The 27,455-nt window shown below is 23.9% G+C and overlaps 1 protein-coding gene across 1 annotated transcript; it reads left to right on the top strand.

Annotated features, from left to right (window-relative positions):
* Positions 1–7,149: 7,149 nt before the first annotated feature.
* On the top strand, positions 7,150–22,141 carry Bma-rhgf-1 (RhoGEF domain containing protein; the record flags this gene model as incomplete). The annotated part of the gene is made up of 27 exons (XM_043073314.1): positions 7,150–7,171; positions 7,478–7,702; positions 9,678–9,805; positions 10,145–10,225; positions 10,942–11,046; positions 12,595–12,699; positions 13,738–13,845; positions 13,984–14,139; positions 14,241–14,373; positions 15,264–15,454; positions 16,067–16,292; positions 16,469–16,659; positions 16,775–16,876; positions 16,960–17,140; positions 17,276–17,379; positions 17,574–17,670; positions 17,855–18,014; positions 18,270–18,446; positions 18,528–18,751; positions 18,915–19,041; positions 19,144–19,285; positions 19,954–20,114; positions 20,451–20,522; positions 20,689–20,941; positions 21,214–21,355; positions 21,613–21,824; positions 21,956–22,141. 27 exons carry the CDS (start codon positions 7,150–7,152, stop codon positions 22,139–22,141), a joined length of 4,011 nt encoding a protein of 1,336 aa, XP_042929248.1.
* Positions 22,142–27,455: the final 5,314 nt, after the last annotated feature.

The raw sequence follows: 27,455 nt of genomic DNA on the forward strand, positions 1-27,455 counted from the left end.
ATTAATTATTATTTTTTATCATACAAAAATGGTTAAATTTTTTTTATAGCAATTATAAATTCATTTTTTCTATTTTTTTTTTTTTTTTTTTTAAAGAAAACGTATTACTTTTAGAAACATCTTTGTCGATGCTTCATTTTATTTTTTTTTCTTTTTTATGGGAGAAAAAGAAACGCGCAGATGTTTTCTCCTAGTTTTTCTTAAATTTCTATCCTATCAGCAGTTCAAATTTCAAAATTGATTTAAAATCACACTGATAAATTGATGATATTCATTTATATTCTTGTTTTTCCTCTTTTTCATAAAGTCTATTCATTTTTTTTTTTAATTCCTAAACTGGCACATTAAGATGATGTATCATTTTGTAGATCACCCACTCCTCCTCCGCTTCGTTTCGTCTCGTCCGCTTCTTCTAATTAAACATAAATAACATTTGCAGAAAAAGTATGACTAAAATAATTCAGACAACAATATAAACTAATTCATTATTAAATTAATATAAACTTCTTTATTCATAATAATTATTATAATACACTACAAATTCTTTTTCTCTTTTCAATGAAATCATTCATAAGGCTATATTTAATTCGTGAAATTTTTCTAACAATTAGTTTTAGTAACGAAATTGTAAATTATTCAATTGAATAAATTTATAATATCAAACAAAATTTGAGCTGAATTAAAAAAATCAAATAATTTCATGTTTGATTATAACATTGGAAAAAAAATGCTATTCAATATATTTATTAATTATAATGTATTACTGAGCGATATTAATAAAATTTCGAGAATTTAGTATTGTATAAAATATATTATCGTCTTTTTTTTGAATGCTTGGACTGATGAAACTGATAATGTTATCACAATTTATTCTCAATTTGAATAGCTCTATATGCTCTTAACAGAAAAAAAATGCTGAGTTAATGAAAGATGAACAAAATTTATTGGTAATAAGTTTTATTCAAATGACAGGAAATGCAGGCAATATATTAAATCACTATTATCAGTTATCAATGATTGATTCCGGTTTTTGATTCCGTTATTCAGCTGCTTCACTTCCATATGAACACATTAAATATTATGTTTACTAAACTGAACGATTCAATTTGTTATTTTTTTTTTTTTTTTTAAAAAAAAAAAAAAAAAAATTTTTTTTTTTTTTTTTTTTTTTTTTTTTTTTTTGACAAACAAATGTTTCATTAATTAACGAATAAATAAATCGAAGGATTAATTAATTATTTAATTATTTTTCTTGAACCGCTTCTTTTTTTCAAAAAAAAAAAATTATTATTTCATCAAATATTAAAATGTTGACATTACCTTTATATTGTATAGGATTTTAAAATAAAATAAAAGCCAACTAACTTTCAATAATGATATATCTTTTTACGATTTAATGTTGAAGTTGAGTGAATGATGAATTAAATAAAATGAATTCATGAAGTCTTTGTTATTGCCGTCCGATTTTTTTTTTGTTCATCCGGAAATCGGTACACAAGTTGTGTTCAACATATCATTTACACTAACATATCTGCAATCAGCATAAACACGCTATATTTCATGACTAAATAGATTTATTGCTAATTTATATTGTCGAAGATCTTTTTTTTTTTTCTTTTAGTTTTTTTTTTAAAGAGGAATTTATTGATAGATTTGAAATTCCTTTCAAATTGATTGTTTGACAAACATATATCTAAATTATTTCATTTTCATATTTATTAATGTTTTTATTGTCAAATTAAAGTTTAACGAATTTATTTCAGTTAAATTATTTATAATGATTAGTTAATCTTTGATTTTTTTACAAATTTATTATTAATAATATAGTAGTATTATTTATTCTTTTTTTTATGGTTTCTCTTTTTTTTTTGTATATCTCTTTTGTCAAAATTTTTTCTACATTAAATTTTTATGACGTAAATTAGTAGAATAATTTGAAATATGTTCATATTGAAAAAAGACTTATGCAGTGACTAAGCAAAAATACAAATAAAAAAATTGATGATAAATTGAAGATTATTAAAAAGCTAAAATTGTTAGCCACTTTCTAATTTAATTCATGGAAGAAAAGAAGAAAAGGTGTAAAAGGGATTATATATTTTATTTTAGCTTATAAAGGCAGAAAAAAGAAGGTATTATAAGTTAGAAAAGGACAACAAGAAAAATAATAATTAATCTGTTTAATTTCAATAACTCTTATAAAGTAACAAATTAAAGTATTTCGTTTTTTTTTTTTTCTTGATTATTTGTTTACTTTGTTAGATTTCATCCCTGCATTTTTTTAAAGACAATATACTTTTATTTTAGTTTTTTGTTTGTTTCTCAATTTATTATTGTAAGTTGTAGTGTCAGAATTAAGATGTCAATTTAATTGTTAACAAATTTTGACAATCAAATCAATATATAAATCACATTTTCTTTAATTTTATGTAATCTTTTTTTTCGTTTAATTTGACAGAAAACTTTTTCACAAGTTTTGAATAATAATTTCCAACAAACCAATAGTTTTTAGCAGAAACATGAAATAAACTTATGATTATTAGGTGAAATGATAACATCAGCCGATATTTTTTGCTTATCATTTGATAAGTTATGCATTTTTAAATAATTAATTTTGAACAATACTGCATAACTTTTTATTTGTCTTTATTAAAATTTCATTATAACAAGTAATACTTGACTTTTTTTTTCAAAAAAAAAAAAAAATCTGTGGTTGAAATTTTAAGAAACAGTAAATTCATTTCATTAATAAAACAAAATCTTTGAGGCAAATCAGAAAAAATAATAATAATGCATTCACAGGTGGCTAACTTCACTCTTTTTTTTTCATTTTTTTTAAAATCATTTCCGCTTTAATCGGGTGGCATTGATAATTTGATCGTTTCACTTTGAAATCTTTGGCATAATTTATTACTGTTAATCTTTGCTCAATGTCGATTTAAGAATTATTATTATTATTTTTTAAATTATCCAGATTAACATTTGACTCATGGATAGATGCATCATTTAAAAAGACGAAAAAGAAAATTTTTAGTAAATTGAACAATTGCTTAATGTTATTAATATTTTTCAAACGATTTTGACCTAAAAAAGAAAGTTTTATAATAATTCTATGATAAATATTGTTATGAAGAAATTTTTGCTGCAAAATTTAATTCTTGAATTTTTTTCAAATTTTCTCTTCTAATCAAATATATTAAAAAGTGAAGCACAATTATTATTTATATTATTAATGAACCATTAGTTTAATATAAATCGCATATTATTGCTTTAAAAAAAATTCCTTTCTTTTTCCTACTTTTACATTTCTTTGATCGCCCATTTCTTTCCTTTTCTCTCTCCCCTCCCTCTGTCTTTGTATCTCTTTGCCTTTTCATTTGTATGTCACCTATCTTTTATGTCACATTTAAATTAAAATGTTATTTGTTTTTTTTTTTTTTTTTTGTTAAATTACAGAATTCAGTGTTTTTCACATCAAATCCTAATAGACATTGTTTACTTTCTTTTTTCCTCGTTCCATCATATTTTTACATCGTTTTTAATTTTGCATTTCAATTAATCATCTAATATTACTTTCCCATTTTCTGGAACTCTAAAAAGAAATTTATCAGTGCTTTTTTTTTTTTCTTGTTTTCTAACTTTTCCATGTTTAGTAATTATGTTTAATTAATATTGAATTAAAAATTGAATTTATATGCATGGAATGATCGTATCATTCAGTTATTTATCAATTTTTTCATATGTAATGCTAATAATAAGGGATTATTTCAATTTTCATTGCTATTGTTAATTAAACATTTGTCAAAGAGGCGAATTCTAATAGTTATATTTCAATTTCTTTTTCTTTTTTTTTCCTCTTTGTTTTCCAAAAAAAAAAAAAAAAAAAAAGATCAAAGTAAAAGAGTTTTGAAAAATGAAATTAAAAAGTTTTTATCAAATTTCATTGATAGATTAATGCAACAGCATATGTACTATCTTATGATTTTAGAAATGTTAATTTATTCATCAAATTCATTACTCTTAAGTATATAATTTATTTCTGATTGCATTGTCATCAAATGATTTAATGAAGTTTAGCTTAACTTCCAGGGTAATTCTTTTTATTTTTTCGTTTTAGTTTTTTTATAAAATTAAAGAAAATTAACGAGTAAACAAGTAAATCTGTGATACGAATAGTGAACCAAACAATGCGATAATATGTTTAACAAATAAATGCAATTAATATGTTTATTATTATACAATTATCAAGTGTGTTTGAATTTTTTTTCTTTTTCATAAAATAAAGCAAAGGAAACAAAAGAAGAGGGAAAAAGATTACTATTTAGACAATAAATAAACAAACAAATATATGATCAACAAATTAATAAATGAATGAACAAACTAAATCATTGAGTAATTGTTTAAAATTCAAATGATTAGTACACACTTATGATCATTGAATATTATTTATCATTTAAATTTTTTACATAAAATGTATTTGATTTTGTGTAAACTTTTTGTCAAACGAATAAAACATTAAAAAATGATGAGAAGATAATATAGCTAGTGATATACAAATGATACGAATTATTCACTCTCGAGTCTGATAATTTTTCCTCTTTTATTATCACTGATAACATTCTGTGCTGAAGGATTATGAGGAAGACAATAATATTATTATAAAGTTTTGATTTTAAACAAAACTTTTTTCATCTTCATATCGGATCCAAGTCAATGTGATTCTTTTTGCTCTTTCTTTTTTTCTTAGGGAAAAAAAGATTTGTAAAAGTATTGTAGCAATTTTATTTAAATCCATTTAAACAACAACAACGAAGTATCAGACTTATGGTTGTATAATTTATTTTACACTAATGCTTCACAAGATAGAAATCTTTAACAAAAGCAGTTGTAATTTAAGTGATTAATTAATTAATTACTATTATCACCAGACGATTACATATGATAGTTTGAATAAATTAGAATATAATCATTTAATTATGATACTTTTTGATGATATATTGTAATTTGTTATCATCAATAAATGTCAAATTAGTGCTTTGATTTAGAAAACAGAAACAAAAAAAACTTTATTTCTGAAAAAATTGTTTCAAATTCAACCTCATATCAATATTAGTGTCGACCTAATAAAAAATAAAAAGTAAAAAAAAGAAGGAAAACAAAAAAAAAAAAAAAAAAACAGAGACTATACAACTTTAGATATGTACCAATATTACGGAATTTATTACATGGTTTAATTAATTTTTTCCCTTCCTTTCACTCCCCTTTTCTCTCTCTCTTTCTATCTTCAATTTAATTTTAATTCATTTTGATGATTGATATGGTATAAGTGTAATTTTGGATATAGTTTATCAGTTAGTGAAACACTTTTCTTTGTTGAAAATTTCATTATCACTTTTTTTTCTCTCAATTATCAGAAATTATTAGGACAAACATTTTTGTTTTTCAATTGAATTTATAGAAATTGCATTGAAATCAGAAATACTAAAAAAAAAAGAAAAAAATGAGAAGCACTTGTCAAGCTAATTGTCATACCATTTTTTTTTTAATTTTACTCTTTTAGATTACAATTAGCATACATATAAGTGAAATGTAAAAAACAAAGCGAAAAAATTTTGTCACTTGGGATTTGTTAGAATGAACATTTTGCAATGACATAACCCTTACATTCGTTTCAATTTGATCCTTCCAAATTCATTCATTTTATTTTTAAAATTTCCTTTCTTCTCCTTTTTTTTTTCTTCTTTTTGATATATTTCAAATAAAATGAAAAAGTGAGAGAACAAAAAAAAAAAAAAACATAAAATATACCTCTCATATAACATATTTCATTTCATTTTCATTCCTCATTTTGTTTTGTTTTGTTTTGTTTTTTTTTTTTTTTTAAAAAAAAAAAACATTTGTTTAGTGATGATGCTGATTGTGTAGAAATTGATTAATTTTGTTAAATAATTTTTAAAATGCCATATGAAATTTCATATTTAAATAATTCTTATTTCTGGTATGAATTTGGATAAATGTTAAAAATTTTCTTTCTTTTAAAATCGACTTTCTACTATTTTATTTTCAATTTCAATTTGAATATATATTATGTTGTAAATGAAACGAATTGATAGTGCGGATGGAAAAATTTTCAGAGTGAGAAAGTAAATTACTAAGAGAATTGTACTATTGAAAAAAAAAAAAAAGTTTTTTTTCCTTTTGTGATTATTTTTTTTTTTCTATTCAACTAATATTCTAAGCTAATTTCATTGGTTTGGAAGAATTTAAATTAAAATTCAAGCTTATTTACGTTTAAAAATGACATTAGTTAGTATAATAAATTTTTCCTTTCCTTTTTTTTTTTTTTCATATCTTAAATGATTATTTACGACAAAAATTTTTGAGCAGAAATTGACACATACTTGTTATACGTTTATTATAAATTTATTATGCATTTAATTAAATTTATTTATTTTGTGATTTTTTTATATGTTTTGTCATACTTTTATAATCAGTATTGCACATAGAATAATGATGTAGTTTTTTGAAACTTTTTGCAATTTGTGGAATGTAATATAAGTAAATAAAATATATTAAGATGTAATGTTGAAGTAAATTTAGTGGAAAAAAGCAAAAAAAAAAAAAAAAAAAAAAAAACGAAAAAAATGTCAGATGAAAAAATTTGAAATTATATGCTTTAACCGAAAAATATCAATCATTTTCCTGAAAATTTTATCTTTATTCTTTTGATAGTAGTATAAAAGTAATATAAATGCTTTACACATTCATATTCAGTTAAGAACACTTTTTCAAATTTTTATCATTCTTATGAATTTATAAATTTTAAAAATTTCCTAAAAACTTTCAAATCTCATCTAAATGCTTTATAATATATGCATGCATTTTAGTTTAACATTTTAAATTAAACATTAGCGGACTAATCTGAGCTATTAGCTTCCGGACAATAGTTTCCTATCATTTAAATCTATTTATTTCAAACTATTGTTTTCCCTCTCTTTTTCTCCCTTACTAACTTCACATTTGCTTTTTCTACACTTTGTAAATTTACTATATTTGTAATGATAATTGTTTTATTTCTTTGTGTTTAAAAATTTATTTAGCATAAAATATATATATTAATTTTATGTGACTGAATTATTTCATTCAGATATGTTAGTAAAATGCTATTACAGTTATTAGGAAAATTATTGGAAAAAAAATTCAATTCACAAATTGAATTATATTGTTATGTAAAAAAGGAAAAAAAAATTCTGTATTTATTGTTAGAAAATCTTCAAATAAAATTGAAAAAGAATAATGAAAAACAATAAATCCAATTAAAATTATTTCATTAATTGAAGACATAACCGTATATAAACATTAATAATTGTTGCAATTTATTATTATTACTATTATTACTGCTATTGTTATATGTGCTATTTATAATACATCGTTTAAACTGAAATTTAAACATTATAAAAAAAAAATTAATTTTTAGCCCTGCAGTCGACAGTTCCATTAGTACAACGCTGTGTGGTGGTCACCCGTCAGGTGGATGGCTATGGCCTCACTGTAACAGGTGATCACCCGGTATTTGTTCATACTGTTAAACCTGATGGTGCTGCATTTCATGCCGGTGTTAGACAAGGTGACAAAATTTTAAAAGTAAATGGAATGCCCGTTACTGCATCCAATCATCTCGAAGTGGTTCGAATGATTTCCGGTAAATTTTATGCTTCTTTTTCAAAAATTTCCGTTAACATACATTTTATTTTTTGATTTGTAAAATAAGTATAAAATATTTAAAAATTTAATATTACTGACTGCTTAGTTTTAAATAAACATGTAACAATATATAATTATAGCGCTAAACTTAGTAGGGTTGTATTCTTGTGTAAATTGAACTGAAATTCGCTAGGGACTAATTTTTATGGTAAAAGTAATTCTTTTGATTCCCACAGATCTCGTAAATGTCATTATCATATTGTTGCAATATATTTAAGGCTGGAATTCATTGATTTTTTAATTATTTATTTATTTATTTATTATTATTGTTGTTATTGTTATTGTCATTATTATTTTTTTTATGATTATTGTTACTATTACTTTACTTATTTTTTAATTCATTTCCGCTTTTTAATTGCATAGGTTACTTTTAACTTAAACGACAGAAAGAACTTTATTTCCTATTCAAATTTCAATACATTTAAATCTGTTTGTTTTTAAACATGAAAAATGTTGACAAATTGAAAATGATACATTTATTACTATCATCATTATCGTCACCATTATCATTATCATCAAAAATTGACATAAGTTAATCAGTAACATAAAACATTTTAACATCCAAATTAAAAACAATTGAACGAATATTTTCATTTCATTTTACATTTCACTAAATGTTTGCCATGATTAATTTTCATAACGAATGTGATGATTGCGCTTCCTTCGAGTTCAAATTTCTTTTCCTTTATCTTTTTCATATCATTTTATCTTTTTCTTTGAATGTTTCCAGATGATTAGCTGAAATAATTACAGACAAATTATTCTTCACTCTTAAGTTTGTTCACAAGAATTCCCCTTATTGATGTTTTGTAATCAAAACATTTTCATTATAAATAGCTCTTGAAAACATCTGTTTGTTCTTAAAATCTAATTCATTTTCTTTTTCTTCCTTTTCTTTTTCTTCTTTCATGAATTTAAATATTTCGAAAGATAATAATTCTTTCATAAAGAATACAATTTATGGATTTTCCCTTTTTTTTTTCCTTTTGTAACTTTTTTATATTAATAAATTCTGAACTATTTAAGAAAAAAGTAATTAATATTAAATTTGAAAAGTTCATCTATTTTATTTTCATTTGATCAATTTTCCTATTTCTTTATTCGTTTTCTTTTTTTGACCTTACAACATTTCGTATAACAAAATTTTACATTTCTATAGTGATCTCCTGCCAGAATTTAAGTGTTTATTGCAAATATCATTTTATTTATTTTTCTTAAAATCCATTCAACTTTTGAAGGCCAAAAATTTTTTGTGTCAAACATATGTTAGCTAGATTCTTCGATTACAGCTTACAGCCAGATGGCAAAAGCACCATTTCGTCTTTCCTTTAAATTTACTAGAATTTTTAAATTTAATAAAAGTTGAACATTCCAAAACTTTCATCTGGAAAATTTTTAATCACTTCAGTTTTTTCATTTCTTTCTCTCAATTAATTGTTGTTATTATTAATCATTATTATTTATTACCATTAATATTATTATTACTGTTATTATTACTACTATTATTGTTACTGTTATTATTACTAATAATAAAAATAAAAATATTTGTTAATATTATTATTACCATTAATATTATTATTGTTATTATTATTAATTGTTATCAATTTTTGTTTGTTATTATTATTGCTATTGTTATCTTAATTATTGTTATTGCTAACGTTATTATTAATATTTTTATTATTGTTGCTATGATTATTAAATACAAATAATATCCTATACATTGACTTAACTTTTTAACCGCAAGTTTTAATTGGAAAATATTTTCAAATCTTTGTTAAAAATGATAAAGTCTACATTAATTTCAAAATGAATTTTGTACAGATACTTTTTGAGTAAGATATTTCCAAAATTGCTACTTATTTATTTGTTAGTCTAACTTTCGTTTTTACCTTCTTTTTTTTTTTTTACAATAGGAGGTCAAACAGTGGCATTAACATTACTTGGACCACCACCGGAACCTCTTACGTTAGATGTCCGAGAAGTTTTACAAATGCGAGCTCATGAAAGCAGAGCAGTTATCACTGAACCTATACTCATTGAGGTATGTTTTTTCTTTTTTTTTTAAAAAAAAAAAAATTAAAGTTGGTTTGTTTCAAAATGAAGAAAAAGAAGGCAAAAAGATGAAAATGAAAAAAAAAATCTAAGTGATATTTTTATATCTAAGAAGTACAAAAACTTTAAAAATGATTTGTTGATAAAAATTTTGTAATTTTGTGTTTGTTATGAACATTTCTTTCCAAAACACAAATTGCCATATTTTCTATGTTAATAAAAATTTGAACAAATATATATATATATAACATTTATACTATGCAAGCATATAATGTTTATGAAAATTAAGTTATTGTACTTTATTTTTTACTTGTTTTATTTTTTATAGAACGAACGAAAAGAAGAGTGGAAACGAAAACGCGTGAAAATTATTAGGCAAATGTTGGATGAGGAACGTCGACATGTTGAAGTAAAAATTAAAAACAAAAAAAAAAAAAATAAAAAATAATAATAGTAATATTAGTAAACAAATTATTATCATTTATGAAAAATAAAATTAGTTGCATAAAATCGCAAAAAATGCAAAAAAAAAAGAACTCCAATTTTGTTCTTTTCAATAAATGTTTAATTAGTTGAGTTGTTTAAATAATTCTTAAAATTTCTTGTTAAAATTTCATTGTATAATTATTATGATTTATAAAAATTGAAGCAGTAAATTGTTTTAGTAATTTCACAAACAAATATTATGTGAAAAAAAAAAAAAAAAAAAAAAGGAAAACTTAGTTCTTTATTGAATTTGTGATACTGACTTTGATCAAATAGACATATTGACCTGTCCGATATAGTGATCGAAGTGTAGTCAAAACTTTGGATGAAATTAAATATTTATTAAGATTTCTATTTCTCATGATGATTAAGGTCACGTATATAATGTTTATCATTTCTTTATTTTTTTTTCTGCCAATTCCTGATAAAATTTAAAATTTTATCATAATCCTTTAAATATCATTAAAATTTCTAGAAATTTCTCTATCTCTTCTTTTGTTTTTAAATTATGCAGAAACAAAAATTGAAAAGAGAAATTAGAATTAAAGTTTAAAAGTTTTAGAAAAAAAAAAGAAAAGAAAATGTAAATAAATTTTTCGTTTTTCTTTTCATAGTATTTACATGTTAATTTATTTGAAGAGTTTACGAGAAACTTCGGTAGAGGGAATACAGTTGGAACGCGCTTTACAACGTATTGAAAGTTTGCAAAATCAACTCCGAAATATAGAACCCGTTGTAACTCAGGTATTTTCCGGAATTTACTGGAACGTTTACTGATTCTAGAATATTAGTTCAGCATAAATTATTGTGTAACAGCAAGGTAAAGTGTAGTGGCATATTTTGTTTTTCTTTTTTGAAGTGATTTTAAATCAATCATTTAAAGGAATTTCATTGTTTCAATCTAGATTAGCTTAGATTGAACATATCAGCTGAAAATTTGAACTGATATATGTGTGATAATAATATGAGACATGCGATATCTATGACAGAAAATGAATTGAAGAAAAATGACTAATTTATGTAAAATATATTACAATAAGAGAAAAGAGAGAAAAATGAGAGTTTTAGAAGCAAAAAAGAAGAAAGAAAAAAAAAAAATCTCTAGGCTCGAAAGAAAATTAGCCTAGCTAACATTTCTTTTTTTCCAAATCATTTGATTTGAGATGCGAAATTGCTGCATGAATCTTAATTTGTGACGCTTTAATTTAAAACTTTTTAAATTTTAATACTATTTTGTTGTAAAGAATGAAAAACATCTATTTTGTTCAAATATCACAAGACTCTAAAAGTCTAATTTTCTTAGGATTTCGGGAAATTGTAATCCTGTAACTTCCGGAAATTTTATTATAAATTTTTTTTTTTCCTTTTTTTGAAAAAAAGAAGTGTTAAAATGTATCTGTTACTTAGTATATTTTATTGCATCTAGTCTATCAACTATGTAGTCACTTCTTATATCTTCTCATTTATGAAATTTCCGGATATTTTGAAAGAATGAAACAAAAAAGAAAAAAAAAAAGAGAGGGTGAGAGAAAAAAATGAAAAGAAAGGAAAGGAGTGAGATGAAAGGAAAGAATTGATATGAAGAAATATTTGGAAAATTGAAAAGAAAGGAGGAAGAGGAAGAAAAAGAATGTGATCGAGGGAATGGGAAAAGGATTAGGAAGGAGATTTCTGGACATTTATCGATAACATTTGTTGAAAATATTTGGGAAAAGGAAAAAAAAAAGATACCCAAAGGAATTTTCATGGAATTACAAGCGTATTTGTTGTGGAAATGCGTAGTTTGTAAGAGAAAACAGGGAAATTTTTAGTTTTATTCTATTGATTAACATTGTTGCTTTTGAAAACAAAATTTGACGAAGTATAAAGTCCAATTTTTGTCACTCTTTCCACCTTATTTTAAACAATAAACTTCAATCGTCAACTTCCTTCTCACTTTTTTTTTCCATTTACTTTTTGGAATTTATTCATTCGTTTCTTTTTCTTTTCTTTTTTTTTTCACTTATTACAATTGGTTTTTTTTTTCTTTTTTTTAAAAAAAAATATTTTCTTACAAATTATATTTTTCAAACTTTATCGTGTTAAAAAAAAAAAAGAAAACCTTCATCCTACACTTTTTAAAATTTCTTTTTGTCTCTCTCTTTGTTTCATTTTTTTCTGTTATGAATTAACAACATTAAGCTTAGAGCATATATATTTCTTATCACTATCACTTTTATCATATCACTTCTTATCATTTTTTCCTTATTTGTTGCATCTCTATCCTTTCTAGGAATTTTATATACCATTTAGGAAAAATGGATGGTGAATAGTGGTATGCATTTTGTTCATCCGGTGGAAATTATCACAATGGAAGAAGAAACCGATGATAATGATGGATCGGAAATTCCATTTAATGTTAGCTCTATTGCTATTTATAATTCATTTATTTTTATTCATTGCTAAATATTTTAAATTATATTTAAATTATTTAATTAAATTACCATCCGTTACTTTCCTAATTCATATCAAATAACAATGATTTCAAATTTTCCATAAAATTATTTAAAAAAAAAAAAAATCTTTCATCTTCCTACTTTTTTATTTTTATTTTTTATTATCCTTTTTTTTTTCTGTTTTTACTTTCTTTGAACACTTGACAATCTTTGCTACAAAAGTAACATTCGCTTGCATTTATATATAAATTAAGCTTTCTAGTTAAATTTTAGACTTTCTTTTTTTTTGATAATTTAATTGTTTTAATAGCATTTAATCAATTTTATTACTATTTTGCAGTAAATGATAAATTATAGCTTCGGTACGCGTATCAATATTTGCATTATAAGCCGTACGAATTAATAATGATTAATAAAGATTAATTGATAAGGCTTAAATATCGAACTATTTAATCTGAAAGCAATTTTCAATATCAGTGCATCCTACTTAAACACACAATTCATCTTTGATTTAAAAAAAAAGAAAAAAAAAAAAAAATGATGAAATTTTTAAGCTGTTGGAGAGAAGTGCATGTTTAAAAATTTGGAAAATTAATTTTTCAAAAAATAAAAACAAACACTTTTAAAATAAATTTCAAAATTCCTCGAAACTTAAAAAAAAAAAAAAAAAATTATATGTAAAACGATGATATACTATTGAAATAATTTATTGCAATAAGGTGATTCATCTGAATTATCAATTTGTCAAAAATTTTTGTCGTTCAAATTTAATTTTAGAAATTTTTTGCATAAATAGATGCTAAATTTTTTCTTATTCCATTTTTCTTTTTCTTTCTTTCTTTCTTTTTTTTTTTTTTTTTTTTGAATTTTCTTATATTGTTGTTTTATTTTGATTTTCTTTCATATGTGTATGTCTACTTTTGCAAATTTTCTTCTTTCCGAAATTTTCACCAATTTACCAACGAATTATTTATTCATTCAATAAAATTTTCATTTTTAGATTGAAACTCAGGGACCCTTCTTGAATTTTGCTGACCTCAAAATGCGCCCGGCTCATCTGGCCGCTTTTATCAACTATCTCTTAGCAAATGCTAATCCAAGCAGTGTAGTACGATTTTTAATCATTTTGTTTGATTACATTCTAGATACAATCAAAATCATTAAAAATTTCAGCTTTATTTTTAATTCACACGAATTCATGTTGATCATTCATTTGTAAAAAGATTTAATGTGCATTAAGTTTCAGTTTTTCTATCTGATTACGGATGCTTATCAAAATTCAAATGCTGTTCCAAAGGATTTACGAAAATGGGCTTATGAAATCTTTTCAACTTTCTTAATACCAAACTCACCGCTCTCATGGGATAGCATTGATCAGTCGTTAATTCAAAGCATTGATAAAGTTTATTTCTTTTTCTTTTTTTTTTTAAATCAGATAATTTTGATCTTTTTTTTTTTTGATTTAACTTCATTGTTTGGAAAAATTGATATCATACTATTTAGATATTAGCAGCAACGGTACAAGCAACAGATGATGATATGGATCAATTGATAAAGATATTTGGTTTTGCAAGAAAGAAATCACTCGATGATATTAACGAACATTTGGCTAATTTTCGGCAAAAACGACTCATAGGTTATCTTATTTGATATCATATAATTTTACATTCAATGGATGCAAAAAAAAAACAAAAAAATTTTTATAAATTAAGTTTTTTTCTTTTCATTTTTTTCGTTTTTTCATGGAGTACCATATATTCAAAGAAGATATTACGATCACTTTTAACTTTTAATCTTCAAAATTTGCACTGAACAACAGAAAATTGCAATTGGTGACGTTTAACATGTGGACGAATTTTAAAATTTATTAATCCATTGAGATTATTCCGGCCATTATTATCATTCCCATATCTATGTACTATCTTAACACTCTTCTTTCTTTCTTTCCTTTTTTTTTTTTTTTGCTAATCACTAATTCTGGGAAAAATTTTTTTTTCCTTTTGGAAATCATTTATTACAATAATCTAATATATGCATTTATATATATTGATATTCTATTTTAAAAGTTTAGAATTCATGAAGCTATCTGTAAATATAATGGTAGATAAAAATCATTTTCAATATTGGAATTGTTGGTGCAATTGAATCAAATGACAAATTTTAAATGATAAAATGAATTAGATGGATTTCTCAAAAAAACAAAAAAAGAGATAGAAAACAAAAAAAAAAAATTTGATTATGTTGCATTTTGTTAAATTTGTTTTCATTTTAACACATACATTTTCCTTCTTTCATTTCGATCTCTTTCATTTTTTCTTTTCTTTTTTTTTTTTTTTTGCAACTTTTTAAAAAATAGAAAAAAAAGTGGAAAAGATAGATTCGTTTGTTTGTTTGTTTTCAACTGAGATAGAATAAGTGTGATATTTTGCTGCTATAATTTTTTTTCCATATTTTTTATATTACTTGATGAAAATAAAGAAAATGTAAAATAATATTTACTTTTTTTTTTTTTTTTTTTAAATACAGGATTGGGAAGTTTATTTGATGCAAATCAATTGGCATATATAAGTAAGGGTGATACAGCTATGGAAACGCGGGTAGGCGAAGCTATTCTGATTCGTTCACTGGAAAATTTGTTAAATTCAGTTAATCAGGATTTGGAAAATTGTGAATCACGATCATTAGCTATTATTTCTGCTCTAGCAACAATTATAAAGGTAAATTTGCAAATCTTTTTTTTTCCCAAAAAGCTAAATTTGTTTAAACAATTTATTTCCTGCTAGTTTGATGTATGATGCCGGATGGATATATACTTCCGTTTTGTTGCACTTTTCAGAATTTTCCGTGAAAAAGATAGGAAAATTTTTGAAAATATTTAAGCTTATATCAGTCAAAAACATATTTTAAAACAAATTTATGCATAATTTTATCTTCTATTCCTAAAAATTTGATCAATTTTGAATAAAATTGAGTGTTACAATATTTGGATCTTTTAGCCTAAATATAGCAAAAATTAGTGTTATAATCTTTATTCCGCGCTTATGCTAATGTTTCTTATTTTTTTTTATTCCTTTTTTATTGTTTAGAAACAGTTTACTCTGTTATTCATTCATGGGATTCTAACTTCTTCAATTAACATCAAAAAATTTAATTTATTCCTTTAATTTTATAATCAAAAATTTTGTTTAGTTTTTTTTTTTTCTTTTTTTCTGTTTGATATTTTATCATAACAAGTTGATACCTTTTAAATATTATAAAGAAATGAAAATTTTCTAAAAAAAAAGGAAAAAAAAAGTTTATCTAATAATTAGATGACGAAGTAATTTCAGGTTGTTTTAAATATGCGATCTAATACGAACGAAAAAATTTTGGATCGATGTCCAACATTTGTTACAAAAGATAAGATTGGTATGTTCAGGATGAAAATGGCATCCAAACGATCAATTCAGGTTAAGGGTCATCAGTTTATGTTAACTTCTGTTAACTTGACCGTTTATTGCTACCAATGTCGTGATGCTATTTGGGGAGTTAATGCTCAAGCGTATTTTTGCCAAAGTAATCTTTAAATATTAAATTATAACAAATTAATAAATTATACGATTTAAATTAAATCTGTTTATTGTACTGTTTATATTATAGTTATGATGAATTTTTAGTGAAATTTTTTCATTTTTCATTTTCAACATTTACAATAGCTTATTATAAGCAAATTTTAATAAAAACTATTTTAGATTGTGATGTTGTTGTGCATAAACAATGTACATTATCACTTCCTGATCACTGTTATCCGGCAATTCAAAAGAAAACCGGAGCGAATAAAACAAAACGCACTGGTTCAGGTGGTAAATGTGAGACTGAATCATTCGAAGGTAGTAGCTCTTTAGCAGAACAAACGCATTCAACATCAATTATTTCTGATAAGGTTTGAAATTAAGAAAGTTTAGATTGATTATTACTATTATCTTTTATTTGTTGTTACTTTTTTTTTTCTAACCTCTTTGATCAATTTCTATTCCATTTAGTAGTAATAGTTTTAGGAATTACATAGAGTTGATAATATTAAATCTGCTTCTTCGGATTCTGGAATTGGTACAGATATGGAAAAACCAGTATCCCGATCACAAAGTATGCGTTCTCGGGTTAGTTGATATTCTTAGGTTAAGATTAAAATAAATTCTTGACAATCATTGATATATATGTATACATATATCCCGTAATGCAGGCTGATGAAATGCAAGATGGACGACCTGGTCGATCAGCATTTTCATGGGGAGGCGCATTAGCGCCACCGGAGGAAGGTGAAGAACGTCCACCACGACGTGCACGAAGCGATTTGGATAGCGAAGATAAAGCTTCACCGATTACCTTAACTAGATGTCCACTGGATACTGTTTCCCTGTCAGGTAAGCAAGCTATCAGTGAGTTTTACGATATGTGAATTTCGGTGTAAACTGAAAGTTTTATCATCGTTGCTTGATTCTTCCAATATAAACATGGGGTAATTTTTTGAAAAGCCTGTAGAGAGCTAATGATTTTAGGAAGTTCATCGGTATCGCATGCTTCCGGAGCTGATGAAGAAGTTCGCCGACTAATGGATAAAATTGAGAAAAATTCGTTGATTGATGGAGATAGTGATCTAGAGGCTAGCGGTTTATCTTATTATTATTATTAATATTCTATTATTATCATTATTATTTATTATTATTACTATGTCATCATCATTATCATCGATAAAGTTTTGGTCTTAAATTCAAATTTTTTAGGATGTTATTAGGTAATTACTTCGAACACACTAACATCCTTGAAATTTAGTTATACCTTTCAATTTTGTTATAGGTTGAGACTGAAGTGCCCTCGCTCGAAAGTTTTGTTGGCTGGGAAATTGTACGACGATTGAAACCGAAAGAAAAGAAACGGCAGGAAGTTATTAATGGTTTGTATTCTTAATCAATAGTTAAGTAGTAGAATCAGGAACAAATGATTTCAATCATTAATTCATTTAAAATTATATTATTACATGTGATATTCTTGATATCTATAACAAATTTACTTATCACAAACAAATTTCTTCAAGTATTATCATCAAATGTTTCATTTTAGTTGAATGTCATGTTTAGAACTTTTTCATACGGAAAGAACACATGTGAGAAATTTGAAGATACTTTATAAAGTATTTTACAAACCAATGGTTTTGCAAAATATTGTGCCTCCAGAAGTTATCAAATTATTCTTCCCCAATCTTGAAGAATTGCTGGAAGTGCATGGCAATATGTCTAGGTAATGCGCTTTTTAACAGCTAAAATAATACTCAAATGCTTAATGCTAATGATTTGTCTGCTATGTAAGCAGTGGAAGTTTGAGTAAAAGGAATGATAGCTTTTTTGCTGCGTATAAAAAAACAAAAAAAAAAGTTTCTAATGTTATTTGAAATATGCTGCCTAGTGTTTTAATAAAATCTTATTCCATACAAATTAGCATTAATTATAAATTTATCTTAAATAAAATAACCATAATTGTATTTTTATATCTCAGAATGATGAGAAATATGGTCGAGGAATGGAAACGTGATTGCGATTTAAATGGTTTATTAGGTGATGTCGGCTTACTGATGGAAGATTTGTTTGATGGTGAAAATGGTGTAAAACTTATGGAAGCAACTGCAACATTTTGTCAACATCAGCAACATGCATTAGACATCTTACGACAACGGTAAATGAAGGAATTGAGTTTTTGACTGATAAATGATACTAAGTTATTGCATACATCAATGAGATGAATTTTAATTAATAGATGTAAAAAAGAGAAGGACGATCAGTTGAGCAGATTTTTGATCGAAGCTGAAAGCAGTCCATTGTGTCGTAAACTACAACTGAAAGATATGCTACCTGTTGAAATGCAAAGACTTGTTAAATATCCTTTATTGCTGGAAACAATTGCCAAATATACGCAGGAACCATCTGAGGAGCAAACAAAAATTTTGAATAGTGTCAATTCAGCTAAGAGGATACTTTCAGGTTTACTTTATGCATCATATTTTTGATCATTTTATTCGATTTTAAGAATAATTTTTGGATTTTTTTTTTTGCAAAAAGAATCTTTATTTTTGCGAGCATAACAAAAATTGACTTCTGCTTTATTCACTTTTTACGTATCATTTTTATGCAAATTTCATTTAAGCGGTGAATACGGCAAAACGAAATGCCGAAAATTTGAGAAGATTGGAAGAGTTGCAGAAGCGTTTAGTTACAACATCTTATGATCGTGAAAATTTCAGCAACGATTTTCATTCGTTTAACCTAATGCAGTATGTTCTTTCATTGAATGAATGAGTTGTTTAAAATTTATTCTATTTGTATTGAAATCTTTATTAATTGATATAAATAGATAAAGTAAATTTTGCTTCCAGTTACAAGTTGGTCCATGATGGACCACTCACTTGGCGTTGTAGTCGGAATAAAATGGTTGAATTGCATGTTGTACTTCTCGAAAATGTACTGATATTGCTCACAAAAACGGGTGATGGGAGCAAATTGCTCCTGAAAGTTCAGGTACCAATTTTTTGGTCGAAATTCTGAAATGCTAACTTTAGTCATATACTTTAAGTATATTCTGCACTACTAATATTATGTTCATAATATTCCAAATTATAATAATTTTTAGTATAACAACAATTTAAAATAAATCAAAGCTTTTCGGAATATATATGCTGCAGTAATACTTAGCGCTATCATCATGAAATCATGTAATCACTAAGTGATATAACGTCAAATAACTTAAAGTGCCATTTTTTTAACACGCTACGAATTGATAAACAAGAATGATTATTATGTTCAATAATGTTGATCAATTGTCTTGCTAGCTCTCATTTACCGCAATGAATTTTGAACTGTCATAAAAAGAAAAAACAAAAAACAAAAAACAAACTCAAACATATGATTCAAACAAAATATGTGAGATTTATATTCATAAGTAAAATTAAGAATGAAATGATTAATTGAATAAAATGATATGATGTCAGTTCATAAACACAATAATTTGTGCACCATCTGGAAAATCATATTATCTATTTTGAAAAGCTTTTAAAGTTTTTCTAATTCGAAATTTTTCTTTGTTTTTTATTTAAAATAAATATATTAGTTAACATTTAAGATATTAATTATTGATATATTTTTCATTTTATTTAACTTCTCAGTAAATCATTTTAGTAAAGCTTTAGGAGCCATCAAAAGATACACGATGGTCTCCCATATTACCGTTGACAACGTTGATTGCTAAAGAAAAAGCAAATGATAAGAGAGCTTTATTTATTGTAAATACAATGGAACGCGGTGCACAAATCTATGAATTAGTCACTACTACTGCTACTGAACGGAAAACGTATTTCTTTTTTTTTTTTTATTTTTGATTTCAGAATTAAAAAAAAATTGATTGAAATGTGAAGTGACTTTAATTATATGAAGATCACTTTTCGCAAATCTTGTGTGAAATTATTTTAAGTAATATTAAGTTAAATCTAAGTATATATAAATCTATCGATTTCATGCAATATTAATTTCAATTTTCTGTTATCTATCTTATATAATAACTTATAGTCATTTCTCTTGAGTTGTAAGAGATATTGTCAAATGTTTAAATTTCATTTAATGATCGATCAGATATATTATTGTAATTTGTAGACACACAAAAAAAAAAAAATAGCTTAAAAATTTTTAGGTGGTTCAAACTGATCTCCGATCAAATTGATCTCGTCAAATGTGAAAATGTCAATGCACAACCCAATATTGGGTATTTATCACTAAAATGATTTTTCTTTTCTTGATTTTTTTATTACTGATTTCATCATGTTCAAGAAATTCCAAAAAAAAAAAAAAAAAAGTGCAAAAAATTCAAATAACATTTCCAAAGTGCTGTACTCATTCAGTTTATAAGTAATAATTTCTAATATTACTAGTCCATTCGGTATGGATGCGACAGGTGACGGACAATATCATACAGATGATATGGATTTCTGTGAACGAGTACAAATTTCAACTCATCCACGACTTGTTAGTGCTAATGAAATAACAATACAGCAGCCAACGATCTTTGAACATGCTCAACCGATTTTAACTCCCACAGAACGATTACGACGTAATGATGAATTAATTATGAAAGCTTTGCTTGATAAGCAAGCAATTTTGGCTGAATTTCTTCCTGGATCAAATGTTTGTCTTTTTATTTATTTACTTATTTACTTTTAAATAAACATTCAATTAATTGATTGCGTTTTTTTTTTTTTTTTTTTCTTATTACAAAATGAAAATTGTTAAATTTTGTAAAACTTCATTTATGTTACTTGTTTTTTTTTTTTTTTTTTTTTTTAGCTTTTTGTTTTTAATCGATAACCATAAATTAATATATTTATGGTAAATATATGAAATGTAATATTTTTTCTTTTATCATTTCATTTTGTTTTCTGTTTCTTTTTTTTTGTTAGAAGAATAATCTTGATGAATTGGAAAAGTTAACGGAACAACTAACCGGTATGGCTGTTGCGGAATTAAAACAACGAGATGGTCAAGAGTTAGCAATGAGTGCAATTGTACATGGGAATCGTTTACTTGATGCAATCAATCAAGGTTAATTTGGTCTATCTTCTTTGCTTTTTTTTTTTTCTTATTTTTCTTTGATAAAAATTGATTTTTTTTTTTTACATTTTTGATTTAAAGTTAACAGTTTATTTTATGAATGGTTTTTTTTTTTTTTTTTTTTTAAACTCATTATTTATGGGTTTATTTCATGTCCTTCATCTAACATTAGAAAATTTCACTTTGCAGTTCAACGAATTGAACTGATTTATTTATCTGTTCATCACAAAAAAAAAAAGAGATTGAAGGTCTAAGTGCACGCAAAGATGCGGATGATTCGAATAGTGGTGCTTTGGTACTTAAATTAGACAATATTGAAAATGATGTGCCAACAGTTGCGTGTTATAAATTAACTGCTATCGCAGCACCTTTAATGAATCATCTGAAAGCAATGATGCAAATTATTCAAGATCAACAAAATGAAATTAAAACAACCAAACAACAACTTCATCAATATAAAGTAATTATTTCACTATTATAATTACAGTTTAAATTAATTTCATCCTAATTATAACTATTTTATTTTATTAAATGAAGTTTATGATTTAATGAGAAAAAAAGAAAAACAAAGAATTAAGATAATTTGTTTAGGAACTTGCAAATGGTATAAATCAAACCAGTGATAAGGAAACAATAACAGAAAATATTGACTGTAAACCGGTATTATCTGATGCAGAAACGGAAAGGCGTAAACGATTACAGACTAAGCGACAACGTAATACAGCAGTAACCCTTTCAGCAGCATCGATATATCCTCATTCTCCGACAAATAGTTGATTTATGCTTTTTAAGCACAATTATATTTCTTTGCTTATCATATTTCTGATGAATTAATTTATCTTTCTTTCTATTTCATTTTTTTTTTTTTTTGAATTTTGTAGAAAAAATTTAATTTCGAATTAGTAATGGTTTTTGGTTATTTTCTTGGGAATGAATATATACTGAAATTTGTATGTAGCAAAAAAATTGGAGGAGAAAAAAATTTCAAATTCTTGCATTCCTGTGAAATGAATCACTACATTGAAGGCTTTGAATGAGATTGTGTACAAATTTTTTTTCTTCTTTTCTTTTTCTTAATGTTTTTTTTTTTTTTTTTTTTTTTTTTAGTATATTCATTTTTCGTACGGAATTTCTGGGATATTATTTTTGTGAATATTTTCTGCTTCATTCAATTCAATATTTTACTTTTCTCATTTGCAAATATACCATGCAAAAAATGATTTCTTTATTTACTTTTATTAATTTTATTGATTACTGATATATTCTCCAATTTTTTTTTTCTGATTGATCAATGAGGAAATTAAATACATCGATTAGAAATGGTATTTTCATTTTTTTTGAAAATTATTTTAAATATTTTCTTTATCTTATCAATGTATATGCAGTAACTTGAAAAAATATTTTCCTAAATTTTAATTCATTTAATTTGAAAATTAATGTTTTTGATCTGTAAATAAAAAAAGAGATTTGTCAAGCATTTAATGCCTTTTTTTTGCTTCAATTAACTGTTATCGAATAGAATTTTATAGTAGCAGGCAAATTTGGGCTCTTTACTGTGCATAATTCTCATTTTGTGTTTCGGTGCATTATTATCAATTTTATATTTTGATTCATTATCATACCAATTATCATATGTGAACTGCAAACAACTTTATATAATAAATTTCCTAAATGAAAAATTGCATAAAACAATGCTTTCTTCCTTTCTCAAATTTCATTTTTTCAAAAGTGGCCAAAAAAGAAAAAAAGAGGGCAAAGTTATAGTTAATTGAAAGTTTCAATCCAATATTTAACAATTTTAAATTTCTAGAATTGAAAATTTTTAAAATGAATAATAAGCTTTGTAAATGGTCAACTTTTTCTTCTTTTTAAAAAAAAAAAGAAAAAAATGAAGCATAAAAGTGAATTGTAAAATGTTGTTTGATGTATTTTGTTTGTTAACGAATGAATATTATAATAAAATAAAAGTTTTTTTTTACCACTTTTTTCTTTCTCTTTTTTTTCTTTCCAAATAAATAGCTTCATATTATTATTGACAGATTCATGAATAACTTAATTTTTCCACTAATTATTTGTTTAAATTAGTAACTATTGTCTTTTTTTTTGAAGCAAGCAAAAGACTGAAGTTTTAAAATAAAAAATAAATTCATCATCTTATTAAATTTTGTTAGCTTCTCATAATTTCAGTGTGAATGTTGCTTTATTTACCTTAATAAAATTTTATTTAATAAAAAAAAAAATTGAAAATAAAACTAAAATGTTTCTTACTAAATATTTCCAATAATAGTTATTATCACACCAAAAATTGGCATCGAACAATTTTTATCGAGTTTTTATCATTTCAATTAAAAAAGTTTTACAAATTTCTTCTTTTCTTTCTTTCTCTAAAAAAAATAATAATAATAATGATGATGATGATGCTTTACTTTGTTTGCAATTTCAGCAACATCGTATGTTTCATTTTTTATTATTTACTTTTTACACACCCTCTCTCTCTCTCCCACCGTACTTTTCAACATTTTTATTTTTTATGAAAGATATAAAAAGTATAAAAACTAAAAGAAATTCTTTTATTAATTATGAAAGTTTATTAGAGTTTTAAATCAAGAAAAAAGATTACGAAAATAAATAGTTAAATGGAAAAATTAAATTGTTAAATTTAAAATTACTACAATCATGCTATAAAAGATTATATAATTGTGCTATTAAGCAAATATTATTATCAAATAAATCAATTTTAAGAAGATGATTGGTAACTGGAAAAATACGATGGAATAATATTTAAATGATATAAATTTATATTTTTATTGATACTAATATTCTTTATTTAAGAAAATTTTATTAAAAGAAAAACACTTTTTCTCATTTATTATTTTAATTTTATTACAATTTCCCTTAATAATTAATTTATAAATTATAATATTTGTACAAAATTTTTCTTTTCCTTTTTTTCTTTGAATTTTTGCACTTTCTGAAAGATTTATGGAGAAAGGAAAAAAAAATGAAATTATCTGGTTTAAGTGATAAAAAAAAAAAAGAATGGTAGTTGATAGTTTTCTTCCCTAAACGAAGCTTTCATTGTCAATTTTTCACTTTCAAATTTTATGTTTGAATTATGCGAACTTTTGGATTTTAACCATTCACACAATTAATTGATTTAATTTCATTCGTTTATCATTTCAATATGTACTAATTTTCTTTGTTGGCTTTTTGTTTTTTACTTTCAATATTGTTTCTCTCTGTTTTTTTTTTTTTTTTTTTTTTTTAATTTTTCCTTTACCTGAATCTTTTTTATTTTTTCACTGTTATATTGACCTGATTTTTAAAAATTCATATGTCTAATTAATGTAATTTACCCATTCGTTTTGTTGATTAAGAAAAAAAAAATGAATTAAAGTTCTTTTGCAAAAACTTTTTGCTAATTTCATAAAATTCCTTCTTTAAATGACAATTTTTCTCTTTCCTTTTAAAAAAGATATTAATATTAGAAATTGTAAAGAAAAAAATAACAAGCTTTTCAAATTTATTTTATTTTTGTTTTTGTTTTTTTTTTGTCTTTTTTCTTCAGTAGATGTTGCCAAAATTACTTTTTTTTTTCTTTTTTTTTTAAGATGTAGTAACAAATATTGCACGAAAAAGATCCGTTAAGATGATAATTAATTGAAAGTTTAAAATTTGGTACAAATTAAAAAATGTAATTTGATATTTCATGCCAAATAAATGCATAAAAATTAAATGATTTAATTAGGATTAAAATTTGATCAATTAAAGTTTTACATATCATTCATTCATCCTTTTATATCTAAAATTTAATCATTCCATTCATAATTATTCATTTGTTCTTACTGATGTTATCATAAACATTATTATACGTTAAAAATTTTCAAGAAAGCATTGCATTTTAACATATCATTATCAATAGTTTAATAATTATGTAAATTTTAACTGATAATTTGACTATGCAATGTTTTTCGTTATAAACATGAAAATGAAAAAAAAAAATTAAAATTCAAAAAAAAAAAAAAGAAATTAAAATTCATATATTAAAATATATGCGTTCATTTTCTACATTTCGATAAAAATTTAGGCAAAAATTAAAGAAAGAAAAAGTGCATTTAATTAAATTTTCACATAGTAACCAATAATGATAAAGTGAAGATAATAAATGAAAAAGTTTTTGTTTGAACAGTATGTGAAAATTTTTTGTACAAATTATCATCAAATTTCTTCTTATTGTCATTAGTCAGTTGGTGAATTAATTAATTTTTTTCTTGCATTCCGATTTAATTTTAACACTTAAATTAAAATTAAAATTTGCTGTTCTATCAAGTGTAAATAAAATCTAGGGATGAGATGAGAAAATAAACGAATATTGAATAGGTATTTTGTAAAAATCTCATACTTCGAATTATAATTATCGCAATCTTTATCTCATAATCAGTATTTTATCAATATTCCTTTTTTTTTCCCCTTCGAAACTGTCGTCATAATTTTCATTTCATTCTTTTTATATTAAACTATGTTATCATTTTCATCTCATGAATATTTTCCATTCTTTTTTTTCAAATTATCATGATTATTTTTTTTATCGTGATAACATTACATATTCTTTTAAAAGAACATTCAAACTGTTTTTTTCTCCGAGAAAAAAAGAAGGTAAAAGTAAACATTCTATGAATAGAAAGCTTTTAGTTTTGAGAGGAAGAATTTGTACAATAATATTATGGTTTCGGTGATTATGTATTTAAATTAATTTTTTTTTTTTTTTTTCTGAATAGAATTTTTGCAATATTTGTAGAATTTGATTATCATTCCATATCACAGATACGATTATACTACTGTAAATTGTATCATTTTCACATTAAGATTATTTCATTCCTGTGTTATTTAAAAGTTAAAAAAAAAAAAAAAAAAAGAGGAAAAAATGAACCAAAATTTAAACATATTTATTGTCCGATTTCTTTCTTTCTTTCGCTTTTTTTTTCATTAACAAAAAAAATTTTTAATTTTAATTTTAAAATTGGCAGCTCTCAGCTATTTTGAATTTTTTCCTCTTTCTGTTTTTCTTGCTAAGTCAAACCTCTTCAATAGCAATAAGAAAACAAGAAATGACAGAAAGGAAAAAAAAACAGCAACAAAAAAAAAAAAAAAAAAAAAAAAAACAGTAAATATCATTGCTTTAATTTTTTCATTGAAAAAAAAGAAACTTTTACAAAATTTTTGATTTTTCTTTTTTAAGTGAAAGCAAAAAAAAAAATTTCGAAATTTGTAACAACAGATTTCAAAAAAAAAAATTTTAATTATATTACTTCCTGCATCACTTCAAATTCAAAACATAAAGATAGAATTATCTTAGAAATTATAGTAATTTATGAAAAAAAAAAAAAAAAATAAATAAAATATGATTGAGAATATTTAGTATAACATCGCAGAAAAGTATGCTAATTAATTTTGAAAGTTTTCAAATTCAAAAATTTCCTTTAATGCTATCCGAAAGTACATATGAACGTATAATATAACTGTCAAAGACAAATCTTCGTATATGTCACACACATAATGTCATTCTGAATTCGTTTTAAACTTATTCATCCCTCATTTCCTCCTCCTTTCTCCTCTTTCTCCTCCTCTCTTTCCTCCTTCCTCTCCAGTGTACCTCTTTCACGCTTCACAAATAACTTGTTGTTTCCCTTTCTCTCTCCCTCTCTCTTTCCTCTTTTCATTGTTTCCATAGACAATTTATATGGTGAAAAATTCGTTATTGACTTTTATTTTAATTGCTGAATTAGTTAATATTTGTTGATTCCCCTTTTTATAATTGTTAAATATTAGTTACCATTTATTTCTTGTTCTATGCTATAAAATTTCAATTTCATTTGATAAACATTTTTATAATACTAAAATATCAAATTCAAAAATATTTTCTTCCTTATCGCAATGTATAATACATTTTTTGCAGCGATGGAATCATCAATCATCATATTGATAATCATCCATTATGGTTTTCTTTCTTTTTCTTCATCATGAAATTTGATTAAATTTTGAATTAAATTTTGGAACATTTTATAGTTTATATATTTAATGAAACTAGAAA

This window comes from Brugia malayi (assembly GCF_000002995.4).
Source record: "Brugia malayi strain FR3 genome assembly, contig: Bm_v4_ChrX_scaffold_001, whole genome shotgun sequence".
Classification (NCBI taxonomy): Eukaryota; Metazoa; Nematoda; class Chromadorea; order Rhabditida; family Onchocercidae; genus Brugia; species Brugia malayi.